This window comes from Orcinus orca, chromosome 7 (genome assembly GCF_937001465.1).
Source record: "Orcinus orca chromosome 7, mOrcOrc1.1, whole genome shotgun sequence".
Classification (NCBI taxonomy): Eukaryota; Metazoa; Chordata; class Mammalia; order Artiodactyla; family Delphinidae; genus Orcinus; species Orcinus orca.
Window position 1 is genome coordinate 64995328 of NC_064565.1, and position 22135 is coordinate 65017462.

Genomic DNA, 22135 nt, shown 5'->3' on the forward strand with positions numbered 1-22135 from the left:
CCTTTTCTTGTGCCATTCTCTAAAAAACCTTTGCTTATTTGACACCAGGCTTCAGGGTTTATTGTTTTGGCGATCTTTTCTTTTTGTTTTTGAGAATTGAGGGGAGGGCACTCTGGGTCTGTTACCTCTTCCCTGTGATTTCTCACATTATGAACAGTAACTCTTAAAAGAAAAATACTGTTAAGTATCATACAATGTAACATCTAGGCCTGGAGCCTTACTTCATTTAAATCAGTTGGATACTCTTTAGCCATCTCCTCACCCCTTTGAAACTTCACCTACCCAAGTTTGTTGGTGATTTATTCAGTGTTTTCTGTGTGCTAAGCACTGAGGAGGATTAGAACATAGTTTTTGCCTTCTACATAGTTTTGCAGTTCTACTAAGGAAGAGTGATGTGTATTTTATTACTGCAAGGTGCTAAGTGCTATAACAGATGTATGAGAGGGAAACGGTGACTGGTACAGCAGTGGAAGGGCAGCTTCATTTCAAAGAAACATAGATTCGAAGAATTGGAAGAGTATTATTCTATGTCACGATGGAAAAATTCTTATATCTGAGGGTGAAAACATTGATGAGAAGATTTGGATGATCATAGAATATATTCCCAGTTTTTCCCCATTTTAAAGAATGCTATGATAACCTTTTTACAATTAAATCCTTAAGAATTTTTTTAAGGCACATTTTTAAAAAGGGCTTAGCATTGGAACACATGATTCATTTACTTTGTTTGCAGAGCCAAAAATAAAGGACAACTGCTTGTTTGGACTTAATTTTGAACAAAAATAAAGAATTGGACGTGATTGGAATCCTAGGAGAAATACTGCTGTTGTATTTGAGCTGATTTCTATCGTATAATTTAAGAAAGCAGCTTTCTAGAAATTCAGATAAAAGGAAATTATATGTTTTGGCCTGAGTTGCTAATGGGAAACCAAATAATGACCATAGGAAGCCTAGGAAACTGTTCTTTACCCTGCCTGGGCCTCTGAGGTGATGAGAAGGAGAGAGAGCTGAGGCGACTGGCTTAGATATGCCAATTTAAACCGCTTATTGTTATCAGTAAATAATGTATGCTCCACACTTATTCAGTTGGCTCATACCGTTTGGACACATCCCTCTATATGAGGTGATACACTTTAAGGATTATAGTCTTAGCAGTTTCCTTTTTCTCCCAACATATTATTTTGAAAAAATTTAAACATATTGCAAAATTGAAATCATAGCTTGATAGTTAAGGAGTGTTGGAGCCAGAAGACCAAGATTTAAATCCTAGGTATATCGTATGCTGTTTATGTGACCCTGGACAGTTACTGACTCTCAACCTGTTTTCTCATGATTTAAATAGAGATAATAACACGTATATCACTGGATTGATGTGAGAAGTAAATGAGATAATGATTGGAAAAAGCTTAGCTTTATTTTACAGCATTATGCAATACTGTTACTGTTGCAGTAAACTGTGTAGAAAGGAGTAATAAGAATCCTGTGCTGAAATAGTTTCTGAAGGTGGAAGCACGACAAGAAGTGGGAAGTCGTCAGTGGAAACCATGGCATTTTAATAGCAAGAACAAATTTCTAATAAATATCACCTTATGCATTAGAGAGGAAAGGAAGAACCAGAAGAGTAAAGAGCATCAGCAGTTTCGCATACTACATAGTAGGCTGTTGGTCAGTATCATGCATATGTTGGTCACCCTTACATTATTTCTCATTTTGCAACTCTTCTCAGTTGCTCTTAGGAGTCACGGCCCACTGCTGCCTCTACTTGGTATGTGGCCTTGGTGACCACATATATTGGAATGTGAATAAACATATTATTGTCCGAAAGACAAATTATTTGATAAATCGTTCTCTTAATTTTTATGCTTTGTAAATGTATTAACTAGGAAATTTCCATAACAGGTCAACTTTCCAAAATTTGGATCAGAAAATATTGTCACCATGTAGCTCTTGTTCCCCCCTTCCAGGATAATCCTTTGTAAAATTTGGATATAGATCTGTCCACCACCTCTGTCATGTAACCAAATCTCCATTTCCTGTTATCCCTTTCCTCTGTCTTCCACAAGGTGAGTGCCCCCACTTTGTCTTCTTGCTGCCCTGTTCTGTTACAAAACTCTACTCAGGTCAGTCCTCTCCTATAGTGCAGTGAGTTTAAAGTTTTAATTTTTTTCCCCTTCCTCCATATCCAGTCCCTCTTGATTTTGATAGAGTTTGGGTGAGAGCAGCTTGATTTTAAATCATTTACATTATTGTTGACTATATTCCCCACACTGTACGTTTCATACCTGTGACTCATTTATTTTGTAACTAGAAATTTGTACCTCTTAATCTCCCTCATCTATTTCTCTCATCCCTCCACCCACCTCCCCTCTGACAACCACCTGTTTGTTCTCTGTACCTGTGACACTGTTGCTATGACTTTGTTCATTTGTTTTGTCTTTTAGATTCCTACATGTAGGTGAAATCATACAGTGTTTGTCTTTCTCTCTTACTTATTTCACTTAGTATAATACCCTCTAGGTCTGTACATATTGTCGCAAATGACAAGATTTCATTCTTTTTTGTGGCTGGGTTATATTCGATTATACATCTGTCAGTCACATCTTTGTAGGTTGCTTCCATATCTTGGCTATTGTAAATAATGGTGCAATCAACATAAGGGTGCATATCTCTTTTCAAATTAGTGTTTTCATTTTCTTTGGATAAATACCCAGGAGTGGAATAGCTGGAGCATATGGTAGTTCTATTTTTAATTTTTTGAGGAACTTCCACATTGTTTTCCACCAACACTGCATGAGGGTTCCCTTTTCTCCACATCAGGACTCTGCTTTTAAAGTGAGCACCCAGGGCTTCCCTGGTGGCGCATTGGTTAAGGATCCGCCTGCCAATGCAGGGGACACAGGTTTGAGCCCTGGTCCGGGAAGATCCCCCATGCCCCGGAGCAGCTAAGCCCTTGCACCACAACTACTGAGCCTGTGCTCTAGAGCCCGTGAGCCACAACTACTGAGCCTGCGTGCCACAACTACTGAAGCCCGTGCTCCGCAACAAGAGGAGCTACCGCGATGAGAAGCCTGCGCACCTCGACAAAGAGTAGACCCTGCTCGCCACAACTAGAGAAAGCCCGCCCGCAGCAATGAAGACCCAACACAACCAAAAATAAATTTAAAAAAATAAATTAAAGTGAGCACCCAAGGTGATATTTATACTCCCAAGAAGTTTGAGAACCTCTGTGGTTGTGACTGGGTCCTGATTTTAATATTTCCTTTTCTCTCCCCCCAAACTTTGTGGGGTTCATTTTTTTCTGTGAGTTTTCCAGAAGCAAAGGTAATAATCCCAACTACCTGTCATTTAAGGTAGAAGTGGCTGCTGCTTATTATTATTGTGATTATTTTAAGTAAAAAAAACATTTGTTACAGCTAGAATGCTATGTATATCAAGCAGACGTGGACTCTAGTCTTAGACTTTTTAGGGTCTTGTCAAGAGTATTGAGTTGTCACCTGGAAGACAACTTGTTCCCTAAGAAAGGGAACTCAGAGGCTTGGTTTTCATGGTAAAATGACATACAGATTTTTAGAGACATTCATATTCTCTTGTTCAGTTTTATAGTTTTCACAAAAATGAAAGGCTGTATCAGAAATGGCCTTTGGTGGCTTACAGGTTGGTCAGTAGCTTGTGATAAAGTTCCTCTTCCAATTACTAGCAAACAGGAGGGAGCAATGAAAGTTAAGTAACAGTTTCACAGTTGGTTGTAGAGAAATTCTGGAATTGATTACCTAAATTGCCACATTGATTAGTTTACAGGTGGACAGTGGAGAAAACAAATTATGAAATTTAAAGTATAGGTCAGGGAGCACACATGGTCAAGGGAAGTATACATTCTTGTTCTTTGTCCTTTGCTAAGATAACTACCTGATACTGATTTGGGCTGTTTTCCTCATTACATAGACCAACACATGAGGGTGAACAATAGAATGATTGTGCCTTTCCAGGCCTTCAGAATGGCAGGTACCAAGTTTGTGTGAGTGTGTGCATGCGTACATGCCTACCCTAGCACAAAATATTTGGAATATGTATGACTATAAGTATGAATGACTAATAGTCTGTATTTCCATTTTCAAAGAGATTATTCAAACAATAATGAATTTCCAATTGGTAGAATTTGGTAGGGTGTAAGACAAATTTGGGGGTCAGGGAACGTCCCCGAGAAGCCTGCAGTGAGTAATGAGTGCCAGATTATTCTGCCAAGGGGTAAGGCTGGCCTTGCTTTATTTATCCCAGTCCTCCCTTCTTTTCCAACTCTTTGTGCCTCTGTCTATAAGATTTTTTTCCCCCATACCTGTATATTCCTTTTTCTTCCATTCATTAATTCATTGTGAGTATAATAGGAATTGGACCTTGGGGACACAACTTTTGACCCTTGAATTCAGGTTTTAAAAACTTTCTTCACAGTACCAGATTCTTGTAAACTAAAGAGTTGACTGTAGGAAATTAAATATGTATTTGATATGCTGTATGTTTGAAGCTGACTCATTTGTAATGGAATTCTATCATTTAAAAAAAACCCAAAACTTGTAGAGATTGCTAAGTAACCCAACAATGGGTTTTATAACGAACCATTGTGGAATTTCTGTATGTATGTGAAAGAAACAATTGTCCTTTTGGAACAGAGAGAAACTGCACTGAGACTCAAGGGCTGAGCAGCGTATTTGCTTCAGGTTCAGAGTTGTGGTAATCATAGTCCTTTAGTTCATGGCATTTGCCTATGAACAAATGTGAGGCCTCTTTTTATTTTTATTTCCTCAATCTCTGGTTTCTAATCCCATCTCCCCCCCTCCCATGGGCACCCATGAATGTTCTTAAATACATGTGTATGTGTTTTATAAAATATGCAGTATTATTTAGTGTGTATATTTTTATTTGCTTAAATTGTATTATGCTGTAGATCATATTGTTTCTCCTTTTGTGTTCACTACTATTTAAAAAAATCTCTTCATGTTTCTGTATATATATATATATCTATCTCCCTCTCTGCTTCTGATTGCTGCATAGTGTGTCAGGGAATTTACTTACCACTCATCCAATCCTTTAGTGATGCCTCCAGCTACTCTTACAAATAATGCTCCAGAGAATATATCACACATGTTTCCTTATGGAACTGTGTGTGAATTCCTCCCAAATGTATACCCAGGAGCTGTATAGTTGGGCCATAGAAATGCCATTACCTATGAAAAGTTAGCACACCATTGCTCTGTGGAGTGGTTTACCAGTAATGCTTTTCTGTTTCTCTTTTCCATGTTCTTGCTGACAACTTTCTGCGTCTAAAGTCTTATATTTTATCCATTTTACACTATTACATTGGACAAAATTAGAAAATTGATTGACTTATTACATGGAAGGGCCACATTTTTATTATGGCAACTAGAGTTTTAATTTAGGGGATATTGAGGGAAGATTGAAATTCCTGTTGAAGTTCACAGAGTTGTATGATAATGTCCAGGTTTTGCAAGGAGAAGCACACTGTTGTCTTGTTGGGCACGGATGTTATCTTGTTGACCTGTCCAGAAACCTGATCTTGTTAGGGTCCCGGAATCAATCGTAGTAAAGTAGTTTGACTTGTGTTAACTACCTTCACTAGTGACCAAAGTTAGAGTGCCAATAGACAAACTCATGATGAAAAAATAAAATTGTCAAGCCTCCTGGACATTTCAGTTGGCCAGTTTTTCTCTGTAGGAAATAAAGTATAGTTAGAAGAGTTAGTGAGTTTTATATCAGGGCAAGAGGAAATATTCTATGATTCAGATGTTTGATAGTGTCAAGCTTTCAGAGCCTGATGACATTTATCTTTTTTCTAAGTCAAATTTTTTAACAGTCTTAGAACTGCAAGGTTTGTTGTAGCAGTGTAAATTAAGTGGTGATTATCCTATCCATCTCTTCTGTTTGAGTTTTTCTATTCTTTTTTTTGTAAAGGGTCTTTCTTTTATAATACACATAAATTATTACACTTATAACTAAGATACTTGGATTAACAACTATTTGAAAGGGGATTAGTTGCACTGTTAGATTGAGACAATAAGCATTGTAAATAGTTGTATGGGAGTTTTGCTACTTAGTTTTTAGAAATAATTTTGTAGGACCTGTAGACTAGATGTGACCATGGTTTTAAATGTATTTTAAAGCATACACATTTTAAATTAAATTTAGGATTAAACAGTATTCTGCAGATTTCTCCCCTTATTAGGCCTTTATATTTCTAATGGGAACTCAGCTTCAACTTTTTTTCTTTTTTTTTTTTTGTGGTACGCGGGCCTCTCACTATTGTGGCCTCTCCCGTTGCGGAGCACAGGCTCCGGACACGCAGGCTCAGCGGCCATGGCTCACGGGCCCAGCCGCTCTGCAGCATGTGGGATCTTCCCGGACCGGGACACGAACCTGTGTCCCCTGCATCGGCAGGCAGACTCTCAACCACTGCGCCACCAGGGAAGCCCTCAGCTTCAATTTTTTTAGATAAAATAAGCTAGTAGGAAGATTGTTTCATTTATAGGTAGTTTTTGGTAGCATATCTTTTCAGGGAAATATTCATTTTATTTAGCAGATCTTGGTATCTTTCTCATCACTTTTATTTTTTACTTCACTTTTGTGGTTTCCTTTGGATTATTTGGGTCTTAAAGTATTTAAACACATTACCAGATAATGAGGATTCTAATTAGCACCAAAAACTCCTGGAAAGATCAAAAAAAAATTTTTTTTAAACTTCTACAGATTATAATACATATGGAATTAATTTGAATTTAACTGATACTGAGCTTTGTTAGTAGAAATCCAGCATTGGGGCTTAAGTTTCATACTTCAGTTTTTATTTTTCAAAAGCTCTGAGATCATACGATCTTTTTCTCATTGTTTAAATTAGAAAATATAGATAACAGTTTGGTTTTTTATCTGAACTGAGCAGTGAAGTATCTTGTATTAGAATTTTGATTTTTGGAATTATATTGGAAAAATATATATTTTTTAGTTATCAGCTAGCTGAACTTTTTTTATTGCTAACCCCAAATAAAAGTAGCTCAAAGCATATTTTCCTTTTCTTTATTTCCCATTGAAAACTATCATGATTAGAAATAGTAATGATAGTAACTATGCATTTATATCGGGATGCTTGCAACATGTAATAGTGCTTAGAAAAATATTGATGTGATGAAGAAGAGGTTCCTTTAAATCACTAGTAGAAGAATAGTAATCTGACTTAATCTAGTTTGTACAGAGACTTAAAAATGAAAATTTCCCATTTTAAGAATAAAGAAAGGAACTCTCTGGTTTTGATAAAGATAATGTTAAATCTAAAATTTCAGTTAAAAATTGTGCAAAAATCAGCACTGGGAAATGCAGAATACTGAGTATGTATAGCATGGGAGAATACTGCCACCTTGTGTACGTGTGGTGCTATTTTAATGTCTCCTTTTTCTTTTGTTATGCTAGCTAATACAATGTGCTTTTTCACTATTTGATACTGTGGTCAGATGTGTAAATGTGTAAAACATGGACTTGTGTGTGTGTGTGTGTGTAGTAAAATCAATCCAGCTTTTCTTGTTTCTTGGAGGGGGGCAGGGGAGTCTTATATCTTGAAGACATTAAATTTGTAGTTAGCGCTAAGAATTGGAAAGTGTGAGAGATCGATCAGTTTGGTTAGTTGATTTCTGTGGATAGTTGAGAATTGAATTCTTTTGTTTGAATCTTATGGAAAGATTGCAATGATTCTTTGATCATTCTTCATTGCGGTGCTTGTAGTGCTTTGGAATCATTATGCTTAATGGCAGAATTCATTATCCTATAGATAAAGGGAGTACAAAGCATTGGGTATCCTAATACAACCAGATTCCTTGATTCTTAAATGTTTTCCTTTAGGTCAAGTGCAGAAGAATGACTATAATAATAACATGTAATAGTGCTTAGAAAAATATTAATGTGATGAAGAAGAGATTCCTTTAAATCATTTTAACTACCTGAGAGCATGACTTAGTGGGTTTCGAATATTACCTTTCTGAAGAGAAAGAATGACAAGACTGGGAGTTCACTTTCTGATGCTCACAACTAACTTAGCGCTGTAATCATGAGTATTTCTCTAGGCACAGATTTTTTCATCTGAAAAATGAGCAGTTGAACTGGATGGTTTCTAAGGACCTTTTTAGTTTTAGAATTCTATGACCGTGTAAAGTTTTACTCTAATTTTTAAAATGTTAATGCTATAAAATGCCCTTCAGTGTACTCATTACATTCTTCTATATAAGAAGTTATTTTGAAGTTTAATGTAATCACATAGTTAAGTTTAACTGTCATAGAAAATATTAGTAATTTGAAGGGATACATGTATATAAAAGTTTAAAACCAGAAGCCTAGGAAATTTGCCTACGTTTTATTTAATGTGTGGGGTACTTTGAAAATAACAGAAGATTGGTTTGGGGGTAATCTAGATTTTAATTACATACTACTTAAGCAACATAACATTGTTTTTTTGAGGCACAAATGCATTACAAATGCCCGTATTTCAACTTCTGGGAAGCCTCCAAAAGTTGGTATAAATATGGTAAGGCCTATATCATAGGCAGAATTTTCTGATTGAGATGAAAAGAAAGAAAAAAGGTACCTTAGCCTACAGTTATAAACTTGGAGGTTCTTTAAGATATTACCCAACTGAAAATTTAAGTTCCAGAGTCTTGAGTATGTAAATCTCTTCATTTTTCAGTATACAGCAGCAGATATTTCCTGCTTATTACCTTGATTCATTTTTCTCATGAAATGTTAAGAGTGAACACATGTAATCACGTTTACTATGAGGCCATCTGGGAATAATTTTTTAAAATTCTAAGCATAATTTTAAGGAAAATGATTCTCATTGTTAAGCTGTATAAACCTGCCAGATTCAGCATCTGTACTGAAATAATTTCCCATGCTTAGTGATTGTAATACCAAGGCAAAATGACTATATTGGTGTTTTTGCATTTATTTTGTATAATATGAAACTACTCTTTTATAGAGTACAGACTTCATGACAAATGTTTAAATTCACTAATAAAATTCATTGTATATACAAAAATGTATGCACATATTATAAAGTATTAAGTAAAGATGTTAAATGTACATATTCTCATGTAAATTATTATGGAAACATAATAAAAATAAAATATTAAGTAAATTATATTCATAAAAGTGAAGAGAATATAATCAAGAAAAAAGCAAAGTGGACAATAACCTAATCTGTTTTTACAAAGTATAAACTTAAGAAAACAAGTGCAGGCCTCTATAAAAACCCAAAAGGACGGGGTTTGGAGAACTTCTAGGTCAGTGAACACGTGGAGATTTGGTCAGAGTTTTGGGCCTGGAGAGGGCACGGATGCTCTGTGCCCCTCCCCCATGCCTTGCCTTATGCATCTCTACCATCGGATGTTCATCTGTATCCTTTATCATAACTTGTAATAAACTGCTAAATGAAAAAGAGGACAGCAATAATAACAACAACAGAGAAACATTCTGCATGATAAGAAGCCATCTCTTGGCTGGCAACGACCCAAATATTCTACCCCTGGGAAGCCTGTTTTGCATTTGCAGCAAGGGGGCATTGAGGTAACAGTACACTACAAGCCAGAGGGAGCGGGGAGGGAAGTTTAAGAGTTGAGGAAAGAAGATTAAAGAGCATGAGGAGATCCAGAGACCAGTGGAATAAAGGCCTTTTGCATATGAAGATCAGGTGACAAGTTAACTGGCTACCAGCCTCCAAAGCAATACGCTTTTTCATGCCTTGTGGCTCACAGGGTCTTGGTGCTCCGGCCGGGTGTCAGGCCTGAGCCTCTGCGGTGGGAGAGCCAAGTTCAGGACAGTGGTCCACCAGAGACCTCCTGGCCCCCTGTAATATCAAACAGTGAAAGCTTTCCCAGAGATCTCCATCTCAACACTAAGACCCATCTCCACTCAAAGACCAGCAAGCTACAGTGCTGGACACCCTATGCCAAACAGTTAGCAAGACAGGAACACAACCCTACCCATTAGCAGAAAGGCTGCCTAAAATCATAATAAGTTTAGAGACACCCTAACACACAACACCGGATGTGGTGCTGCCCACCAGAAGGACAAGATCCAGCTTCATCCACCAGAACACAGCCACCAGTCCCCTCCACCAGGAAGCCTACACAACCTACTGGACCAACCTTACCCACTGGGGGCAGACACCAAAAACAACGGGAACTGCGAACCTGCAGCCTGCGAAAAGGAGACCCCAAACACAGTAAGTTAAGCAAAATGAGAAGACAGAGAAATACACAGCAGATGAAGGAGCAAGCCCACCAGACCAAACAAATGAAGAGGAAATAAGCAGTCTACATGAAAAAGAATTCAGAGAAATGATAGTAAAGATGATCCAAAATCTTGGAAATAGAATGGAGAAAATACAAAAAATGTTTAACAAGGACCTCAAAGAACTAAAGAGCAAACAAACAATGATGAACAACACAATAAATGAAATTAAAAATTCTCTAGAAGGAATCAATAGCAGAATAACTGAGGCAGAAGAAGGGAGAAGTGACCTGGAAGATAAAATAGTGGAAATAACTACCACAAAGCAGAATAAAGAAAAAAGAATGAAAAGAATTGAGGACAGTCTCAGAGACCTCTGGGACAACATTAAATGCACCAACATTCGAATTATAGAGGTCCCAGAAGAAGAAGAGAGAAAAAAAAGGGACTGAGAAAATATTTGAAAAGATTATAGTTGAAAACTTCCGTAATATGGTAAAGGAAATAGTCAATCAAGTCCAGGAAGTGCAGAGTCCCATACAGGATAAATCCAAGGAGAAACATGCCAAGACACATATTAATCAAACTATCAAAAATTAAACACAAAGGAGGGCTTCCCTGGTGGCGCAGTGGTTGAGAGTCCGCCTGCTGATGCAGGGGACACGGGTTCATGCCCCAGTCCGGGAAGATCCCACATGCAGCGGAGCGGCTGCGCCCATGAGCCATGGCCGCTGAGCTTGCATGTCCGGAGGCTGTGCTCCACAACGGGAGAGGCCACAACAGTGAGAGGCCCGCGTACCGCAAAAAACAAAAAACAAAAACAAAAACACAAAGGAAAAATATTAAAAGCAGCAAGGGAAAAGCAACAAATAACATACAAGGGAGTCCCCAAGGTTAACAGCTGATCTTTCAGGAGAAACTCTGCAAGCCAGAAGGGAGTGGCAGGACATATTTAAAGTGATGAAAGGGAAAAACCTACAACCAAGATTACTCTACCCAGCAAGGATCTCATTCAGATTCGATGGAGAAATTAAAACCTTTACAGAAAAGCAAAAGCTAAGAGAATCCAGCACCACCAAACCAGCTTTACACAAATGCTAAAGGAACTTCTCTAAGTGGGAAACACAAGAGAAGGAAAAGACCTTCAATAACAAACTCAAAACAATTAACAAAATGGTAATAGGAACATACATATGGATAATTACCTTAAATGTAAATGGATTAAACGCTCCAACCAAAAGACATAGACTGGTTGAATAGATACAAAAACAAGACCCATATATATGCTGCCTACAAGAGACCCACTTCAGACCTAGGGACACATACAGACTGAAAGTGAGGGGATGGAAAAAGATATTCCATGCAAATGGAAATCAAAAGAAAGCTGGAGTAGCAATTCTCATATCAGACAAAATAGACTTTAAAATAAAGACTATAACAAGAGACAAAGAAGGACACTACATAATGAGGAAGGGATCAATACAAGAAGATATAACAATTGTAAATATGCACCCAACATAGGAGCACCTCAATACATAAGGCAAATGCTACCAGCCATAAAAGGGGAAATCGACAGTAACACAATCATAGTAGGGGATTTTAACACCCCACTTTCACCAATGGACAGATCATCCAAAATGAAAATAAGGAAACACAAGCTTTAAATGACACATTAAACAAGATGGACTTAATTGATACTTACAGGACATTGCATCCAAAAACAACAGAATACACTTTCTTCTCGAGTGCTCATGGAACGTTCTCCAGGATAGATCATTTCTTGGATCACAAATGAAGCCTTGATAAATTTAAGAAAATTGAAATCGTATCAAGTATCTTTTCTGACCACAACGTTATGAGACTAGATATCAATTACAGGAAAAAATCTGTAAAAAATACAAACACATGGAGGCTAAACAGTACACTATGGGATGCAGCAAAAGCAGTTCTAAGAGGGAAGTTTATAGCAGTACAGTCCTACCTCAAGAAACAGGAAACATCTTAAATAAACAACCTAACCTTACACCTAAAGCAATTAGAGAAAGAAGAACAAAAAACCCCCAAAGTTAGCAGAAGTAAAGAAATCATAAAGATCAGAGCAGAAATAAATGAAAAAGAAATGAAGGAAACAATAGCAAAGATCAATAAAAATAAAAGCTGGTTCTTTGAGAAGATAAACAAAATTGATAAACCATTAGCCAGACTCATCAAGAAAAAAAGGGAGAAGACTCAAATCAATAGAATTAGAAATGAAAAAGGAGAAGTAACAACAGACACTGCAGAAATACAAAGGATCATGAGAGATTACTACAAGCACCTATATGCCAATAAAATGGAGAACGTGGAAGAAATGGACAAATCTTTAGAAAAGCACAACCTTCCGAGACTGAACCAGGAAAAAATAGAAAATATAAACAGACCAATCAGAAGCACTGAAATAGATACTGTGATAAAAAATCTTCCAAAAAAAAAAAGCCCCAGGACCAGATGGCTTCACAGGTGAGTTCTATCAAATATTTAAAGAAGAGCTAACACCCATCCTTCTCAAACTCTTCCAAAATATAGCAGAGGGAGGAACACTCCCAAATTCATTCTACGAGGCCACCGTCACCCTGATACCAAAACCAGACAAAGATGTCACAAAGAAAGAAAACTACAGGCCAATATCACTGATGAACATAGATGCAAAAATCCTCAACAAAACACTAGCAAACAGAATCCAACAGCATTTTAAAAGGATCATACATCATGATCAAGTGGGGTTTATCCCAGGAATGCAGGGATTCTTCAATATATGCAAATCAGTCAATGTGATACACCATATTAACAAATTACAGGAGAAAATCCATATGATCATCTCAATAGATGCAGAAAGAGCTTTTGACAAAATTCAACACCCATTTATGATAAAGACCCTCCAGAAAGTAGGCAGAGAGGGAACTCACCTCAACATAATAAAGGCCATATATGACAAACCCACAGCCAACGTCTTTCTCAGTGGCGAAAAACTGAAATCATTTCCACTAAGATCAGGAACAAGACAAGGTTGCCCACTCTCACCACTATTATTCAACATAGTTTTGGAAGTTTTAGCCACAGCAGTCATAGGAGAAAAAGAAATAAAAGGAATCCAAATTGGAAAAGAAGAAGTAAAGTTGTCACTGTTTGCAGATGACATGACACTGTACATAGAGAATCCCAAAGATGCTACCAGAAAACTACTAGAGCTAATCATGAACTTGGTAAAGTAGCAGGATACAAATTTAATGCACAGAAATCTCTTGCATTCCTATACACTAATGATTGAAAAATCTGAAAGAGAAATTAAGGAAACACTCCCATTTACCATTACAACAAAAAGAATAAAATACCTAGGAATAAACCTACCTAAGGAGACAAAAGACCTGTATGCAGAAAACTATAAGACATGGATGAAAGAAATTAATGACGATATAAACAGATGGAGAGATATACCATGTTCTTGTATTGGAAGAATCAACATTGTGAAAATGACTGTACTACCCAAAGCAATCTACAGATTCAGTGCAATCCCTATCAAACTACCAGTGGCATTTTTCACAGTAGAACAAAAACTTTCACAGTTTGTATGTAAACACAAAAGACCCCAAGAAAGAAAGAAACACAAAGCTAGAGGAATCAGGCTCCCTGACTTCAGACTATACTACAAAGCTACAGTAATCCAGACAGTATGGTACTGGCACAAATACAGAAATATAGATCAATGGAACAGGAGAGAAAGCCCAGAGATAAACCCATGCACATATGGTCACCTTATCTTTGATAAAGGAGGTAAGAGTATACAATGGGCACAGTGTATACTTTTTTTTTGTTTTTTTAAATTAATTGATTTATTTATGGCTGTGTTGGGTCTTTGTTGCTGTGCGTGGGCTTTTTCTAGTTGTGGCGAATGGGGGCTACTCTTTGTTGTGGTGCACGGGCTTCTCATTGTGGTGGCTTCTCTTTGTTGTGGAGCACGGGCTCGAGATGTGCGGGCTCAGTAGTTGTGGCTTGCAGGCTCTAGAGCAAGGGGTCAGTAGTTGTGGTGTAGAACTTAGTTGCTCTGCGGCATGTGGGATCTTCCTGGACCAGGGCCCGAACCCGTATCCCCTGCATTGGCAGGCGGATTCTTAACCACTGTGTCTCCAGTATACAATGGAGAACAGACAGCCTCTTCCGTAAGTGGTGCTGGGGAAACTGGACAGCTGCATGTAAAAGAATGAAGTTAGAACACTGCCTAACACCATACACAAAAATAAACTCAAAATGGATTAAAGACCTAAATGTAAGGCCAGAGACTATAAAACTCTTAGAGGAAAACATAGGCAGAACACTCTATGACATAAATCACAGCAAGATCCTTTTTGACCCACCTCCTAGAGAAATGGAAATAAAAACAAAAATAAACAAATGGGATTTAATGAAGCTTAAAAACTTTTGCACAGCAAAGGAAATCATAAACAAGACCAAAAGAAAACCCTCAGAATGGGAGAAAATATTTGCAAATGAAGCAACTGACAAAGGATTAATCTCCAAAATATACAAGCAGCTCATGCAGCTCAATATCAATAAAACAAACAACCCAATCCAAAAATGGGCAGAAGACCTAAATAGACATTTTTCCAAAGAACATATACAGATTGCCAACAAACACATGAAAGGATGCTCAACATCACTAATCATTAGAGAAATGCAAATCAAAAGTACAATAATGTATCACCTCACACCAGTCAGAATGGCCATCATCAAAAAATCTGTAAACAGTGAATGCTGGAGAGGGTGTTGAGAAAAGGGAACCCTGTTGCACTGTTGGTGGGAATGTAAATTGATACAGCCACTATGGAGAACAGGATGGAGGTTCCTTAAAAATAGAACTACCATACGACCCAGCAATCCCATTACTGGGCATATACCTTGAGAAAACCATAATTCAAAAAGAGTCATGTACCACAATGTTCATTGCAGCTCCATTTACAATAGCCAGGACATGGATGCAACCTAAGTGTCCCATCTACAGATGAATGGATAAAGAAGGTGTGGCACATATATACAATGGAGTATTACTCAGCTATAAAAAGAAACGAAACTGAGTTATTTGTAGTGAGGTGGATGGGCCTAGAGTCTGTCATACTGAGTGAAGTAAGTGAGAAAGAGAAAAACATACCATATGCTAACACATATATATGGAAGCTAAAAAAAAATAAATGTTCTAATGAACCTAGGGGCAGGACAGGATTAAAGACACAGACATAGAGAATGGACTTGAGGACACGGGGAGAGGGAAGGGTTAGCTGGGAAGAAGTGAGATAGTAGCATTGACATATATACACTACCAAATGTAAAATAGGTAGCTAGTGGGAAGCAGCCGCATAGCAAAGGAAGATCAGCTCGGTGCTTTGTGTCCAGCTAAAGGAGTGGGATAGGGAGTAGGGAGTACAGAGACACAAGAGGGAGGAGATATGGGGATATATGTATATATATAGCTGATTCACTTTGTTATACAGCAGCAAGTAACAGCATTGTAATTCAATTATACTCCAATAAAGATGTGGAAAAAAAAATAAAACAAGTGGATTAGTGGCATGTCATTAGTCATGAGATTTTTCTGTAGAGATTTTTTCCAAAAGCTGTCTTTCAAAACCTCCCTCTATAGTGAGGTAGAATTGTGAAATAAGAAGAAAATATTGACTGATAGCTTATAACAGGCTCATCTACAAATCTAATCTCTGGATTTGTTACTCTTTAAGATGTTTTTGAGGGCTTCCCTGGTGGCTCAGTTGTTTAGAATCTGCCTGCCAATGCAGGGGTTACGAGTTCAATCCCTGGTCGGGGAAGATCCTACATGCGGCAGAGCAACTAAGCCCGTGTGCCACAACTACTCTGCCCGTGCGTCACAAATACTGAAGCCTGCACGCCCTAGAGCCCGTGCTGCACAAAAAGAGAAGCCACCGCAATGAGAAGCCTGTGCACTGCAACGAAGAGTAGCCCCCGCTCGCCACAACTAGAGAAAGCCCACACGCAGCAACAAACACCCAATGCGGCAATAAATAAATAAATAAATAGATCAATCGATCGATCAAGATGTATTTGAACAATATGTTTTTGTACAGGAAATATAGTTTTTATTGTTAGCAAACTCTGATTTTAAAGAGAGCATTCCTAGTTTCTTTTTAATTTTATGTATAGATGGGTATTTCATTACATAATTAATGACTGTATTTGGTTCATTTGTATCGTGTTAGTGTTCTACTTGTTTGAAAAGCCCTTGAACTGGAAGAAGATTTATGGTTGTAATAAAAAATTTGCTTGCTGGTCAGTAGTCATTTTCTTCCTTGAGAATTATGGAGAATTAGAACACTTTTTATTTTTTATTTATTCAGTTGTTTCTTTGGCTGTGTTGGGTCTTCGTTGCTGCACGTGGGCTTTCTCTGGTTGAGGCGAGCAGGGGCTACTCTTCATTGCGGTGCGTGGGCTTCTCACTGTGGTGGCTTCTCTTGCTGAACTCTGGCTCTAGGCATGAGGGCTTCAGTAGTTGTGGCACGTGGGCTCAGTAGTTGTGGCTCACAGGCTCTAGAGCACAGGCTCAGTAGTTTTGGCGCACGGACTTAGTTGCTCCGTGGCATGTGGGATCTTTCCGGACCCGGGCATGAACCCGTGTCCCCTGTATCAGCAGGCGGACTCTCAACTGCTGCGCCACCAGGGAAGCCCTGGCAGGTGGATTTTTAACCACTCTGCCACCAGGGAATCCCTGGAACACTTTTTAATAGTACATCTTTGTTTATTTTGAAATTTCGTTAAAAAATTGAGGTAAAATTGACGTGTAACATTATACTAGTTTTAGGTGTACAGCTTAGTGATTCTAATTTGTGTATATTGTGAATTTTTCACCATAATAAGTCTAGTTAACATTCATCAGCACACATAGTTACAGAGTTCTTCTTTATGATGTATTTTCAAGTATTTTCATCATAAACTACAGTCATTGAATTTGCAGTAAGAAGATTCACCATCAGTTTATTTCAGTGGCCCAAGTATACTAGGGCACCATGCTAAAGTATGTATTAAATGCTGACACAGTAGTTCGGTGTGGTTGCTTATTGTGTTCTGCATGCGTCCAAACCAATCTAATTCTTTTGTAATATGTAAAATTGAATGAGTGAGTGATTGATTTTGATGAAAACGATTTTTAAAACTATGAAATACTGGCATTTTGGAAATTAAAGATAACATTGTTTTGGAACATTGAAAACTGGTATGGTCATTAACTGTTATGTTAATGTTAATACGTAGATCAAGGTAGTTGTTGGCATTTACATGGAAGTTAAAGGATTTAGAATGTTTGTAAACCCAGTGTTCAGATTTTTAATCTACTTTATTGAAAGTGCCTGCTACTGGTAGTGTCAATGCTAGCGAACCTACTTTGTAAATTGGTCTTTTTCATTCTAGTGGAAGATTAATAATTGCGATTTTTCTAATATATGAAAAAACTTGTTTCCTGTTAAGTGAATTTTTTTTCCAGTTTTATTTATTTATTTTTTAAACATCTTTATTGGGGTATAATTTTTTTTTTTAAACATCTTTATTGGGGTATAATTGCTTTACAATGGTGTGTTAGTTTCTGCTTTACTGTTCAGTGAATTTTATTTTAGTTGCAAAATATTTTAGGCTGTCATATAATATAAACTCAGTAACATGCAAAATGAAGCATGTTTGTACTCTAAGAATATTTTTCTCCTTCTTCCTTTTTCCTTTGAATGCATTAAATTTAGTGGTTGTAGCCCTTTGTGAAGCAGGTGCTGCTCATCAGAGTGATTCTATATTTAGAAATATTAATGTATAGACATTTTAATATATATTCATTTTATTTAAAGCAACATAATATTAGTGGAATAAGGTCTTCTGTTAAATGATTGTGAAAGTTAATAGTCAATGATACAGTGTTCAGTTTTGAGATGTTTAGTATAGATCTCATTTATGTGTATTTTTCTGCTTATTAGGCAAGAAGTTATGAAATGGAATGGATGGGGATATAATGATTCCAGGTTCTTCTTCAATAAGAAAGGACAAGTTGAGTTGACTGGGAAAAGGTAACTTTTTTTCTTTGTTTTATTCCTTTTATTTCTCTTTCTCTGAAAAATCTTAAACGTAAATATAATGTTAAATAATAGACATACATAAAAAATAGAATAATAGAATGACTCCCCCCTTGATTTAAAAGTTATTAACATTTTGCCATAATTGCTTTTCTTTTTCTGTTATGTATCAAATTCTGACATTGTCATGTCACTTCTAAATATTTATATATGTATCCCTTAAAAAATAAGGACCTAATATAACCAATCATATAATACTATTATCATACTCCCCCAAATAACAGAAATTTTATATCTGATTATTCACATTCACATTTCTCTGTCTAAATAATATCATTCTATAGGTAGTTTGAATAGGATCCAAAAAGGTTTGCAGTTACCCACCATCTAATCCGCATGACATTGGCTTGTTCAAAGTAACTCTTTGTTTAAGACTGGAAGTATAATTTTGGTTGGGTTATTATGGAAGGTGAACATTATGGAAGGTCCTTGTGAATATAAATAGTATTTTTAAAATTAGTTTTCTGAGGTATATTAGAGAAGAAGTGATGAAGAGAGATCAGTCATTTGTGTGGTAACTTTCACATTCTGAAATATTTTTGGTAATAATGTTGATACGAATTCTAAAGAATATTTGTATTGTTACTGTTCCAGATGTAGATAGAATTGTAAAATGAGTTCTTAATTGATTTTAAGTAACACTGACCCTGCTGAAGCTGGTGTTTTGGGTTTGTCTATTGAATTTTGATATAACTTGGAAGGACAGTGAGTACAAATACAAAATTTTTAAATGTGGCTCTAAAAATAAATTAAAAATTGAGACTAGGTAAAAATTGGATTAGGTATATCATGAATCTGTTCCAGTATTTCACTTTGACTTCATATCTATTGGGCATTAATATACTTGTTTTTAAAACAAGTATATGGTATATCAGTATACTGAAATACCAGCAAGAAAAGTTTTCTTTGGAGAAATTCTTTTTCTTTACAACATAACCATTCCATTTTTGTTTTTAACTTAAACGTACTTCGTACCTGAAAAAAAACCTCAGGAATGGTAATTAGTAACTAATTTTAATGAAGGTGTGAAGGTATACAATTTACATTTGCTTTTTAATAGGAAAAATAATTATCTGCATTCTCATTCCCATTCTTTAGTGTGACTGGACAGCATGTTGGTGGAGACTTAGTTGAGAAATTGTGTAATTCAGGTAGAAGGAATTTCTAGTTAAAATTAAATTTACCAGTGTTCTAAACATTGAGTGTTTTATGTTTTAAATAGAATAATGTCTAATACAGTAGAAACTTGTCATGTAGAGATTGGCTTTACAGAATCTTCATGGGGGAAAGAGTGAATCTTCTGAACTTAGAAAACCAACTTTCTCTCTTCTTAGATACTGTCTTCATTTCTGTCTTTCTCTCTCTCTGGACCTTGAAGTTATAGCATCTTTGTTTTATGTGAGGGGGCAAATAGGCACTTGTGCACTGTGCCATTGAAAGCATAAGATACCTACTGTCTTCTGTAGGGTACTGTAGGCTATGGATTTGTTTATGTTAGCAGTGTATGTGTGTGAAGTGAATGATTAGTCATAGGAAGTGTCACAATTATTTATACCTTAGTGTATGAACCCTTATACCATGGGTTTAGAATCTGGCTCTTATTTTGGGTGTTCTGGCACTTGGCTTGCCAATTTTCCCAGAGAGGATCAGATTGTAGGTGGCTGATACATGTGTGACACTCATAAGATACTAAAAGAAAATTAGAACCCCAGTGTGTTCACTTATGATTAGATTATTTCTTTTTTAGGATGTAGAACACTTGTTAATGCCCTTCCTGATATTAAGATATGTAGAAAATAAAATTTGTAATTTATATATTGTTTGGAGAGCATAAATTCAGAGCAAAGGGAATTCAGTGGTCTTGAGAGAGATTTTTATCCAGGTTGTAGTAGAATTCGAGAATTTTTCCATTGACTTTAGACTTTGGAAGATTACTGCTGCTGCCCGTACAACCAGAATGGATTTCTTAAAGGCCTCATTTCTTTGCACTGTTGACTGCTGAGTCCAAGTCCAGTGGGGGAGAGGGGAAGAGAACAAGGGTACGTCTGACTGGCAGAGCCTGCAAGGGTAACCTTTGCTTCCTACTGAATTATCCATTATCCAGAGGGTAATTCTGCAAACACAGAATTGGAATTTAAATGTTCTAGGATTAAATATGTTATACATAACCTATTTAATAACTGAAACCAAATAACTAAATAATATTCACTTCTCATTTTGGTGCTTCCAGAAGCACCATTATCTTGCCACAGACAGGATAATAAACTGGATTGAATTGGATCATAGCTTTCTCTATATCTAGTCTAGTTTCCTAGGGCTAATGATTGAATTAGTAGATTTCTCTGATTTTATCAGAAAACATTTAGAAATGTTATTTAAGATAATAATAGCTGTTACTTATTGAGCTCCTACTGAGTTATCTTAAAATAACCCTAAGTGGGTAGTGATATGTTCTTAGAAATAATCAGGAGATTGAGGATGAGAGAGGTTAAGTAGCTTACTTGAGGTCAGCTGTGCAGTGGGAAGTTGTGATTAAAAAACAAGTGTTTTAAGCTTCATTTTTGTGCTCGTTCTATTATACTGTGCTAATGAGGTACCATACTCATCCATTGTATTGATTTTATTCTCTTTCCAGTCTCTGGAAGCACTTTACAGGAGTCTTCTACACTCTATATACTGGTACAGTAGAGTTAGTCATATTGTAAAAAGTTAACCTATGGCAAAAGTTTCTATTGCTCCAGAGGAACATGAAGGGCAGAAGCGTAAGAAGGTTGTGATATTCCTAAAAGAGAAAATGGAATTTGTGACTAGAAAGGATGAGTACAAGAAAACAATATGAATTCACCATGTTGTATTAATAATATTAGATTTTAAGGCCAGTTTTTGAAATTCTTTGTAAAGACTTTCTATTCCAGCATTGTAGTGGACTGAACAAATATAGACCCTTTGCCCTCTATAACCAGGTAGAAAACATAGATAAAATACTACAAGAAAGAAATAATAACAGAGCTGGAAAGAAAGAAAGGGAAATCCTTAGGTGCCAGAAACTAAGAGTGACTCTCAGTGAAAATTTATGGGGGGGTTCCCCTATTTTTGATCCACCGAACATTGAAAAGGTAGAAAATTTTTATGAGTAAATGTGGTTGGTTGTCTGTATATATTTTGGGGAGGGTAACTTTGGCATTTCAAACCCAACCATTAAATTAGAAGCAGTTATAAGCTATTAACAGATGTCAGGGAAAAATCATAAGTTTTTCCCTGAGTACAGTCTGTTTTCTGAACAGACTTGTAATTTGTCAGTTTATAAATCCCTAGGTTTATAATCTTGCAATTCTTATTCCTCCTAGATATAGATGAATTGAGTCCTCCTAGGTTTAAGCAGCAGAAGGCAGTACTTCAGAGCTAATGCTATATAGATTTCTATAAATAAAAAAATTTGAAAAGTGTCATTATTCTTTGACTTTAAAAGCGTTATACATTAGTTGGTGCTTTCAAGGCACAAGTTAGTGATTAGGTAGAGAGAATTTGTTTGGGTTTGTTGTACTTTGTATTTCCAGTGGCATAATTTTTAAAGTTTTACCTCCTATAAAAAGCTATTAAATTGGTTAGCAATTGTGGAACTCACTGAGAATAGATGGTTGCGTCTACTAATATTTTGCTGCCTCTGTGCACTGCCCCAGAGTGAG

The 22135-nt window shown here is 36.6% G+C and overlaps 1 protein-coding gene and 1 long non-coding RNA gene across 3 annotated transcripts in view; one reads left to right on the plus strand and one right to left on the minus strand.

The window, feature by feature from the left end:
- LOC117200508 (uncharacterized) overlaps window positions 1–22135 on the minus strand; it is a 250081-nt gene that overhangs the window by 118880 nt on the left and 109066 nt on the right. The gene's annotated exons all lie outside the window — the stretch shown is intronic.
- The window catches only part of AGPS (alkylglycerone phosphate synthase), a 238069-nt gene that overhangs the window by 17697 nt on the left and 198237 nt on the right, over window positions 1–22135 (plus strand). For both annotated transcript variants that reach the window (XM_004267360.3, XM_049712035.1), the window contains exon 2: window positions 18294–18383. In XM_004267360.3, the coding sequence (XP_004267408.1) occupies window positions 18294–18383 (90 nt within the window). The remainder of the gene's footprint in view (window positions 1–18293; window positions 18384–22135) is intronic.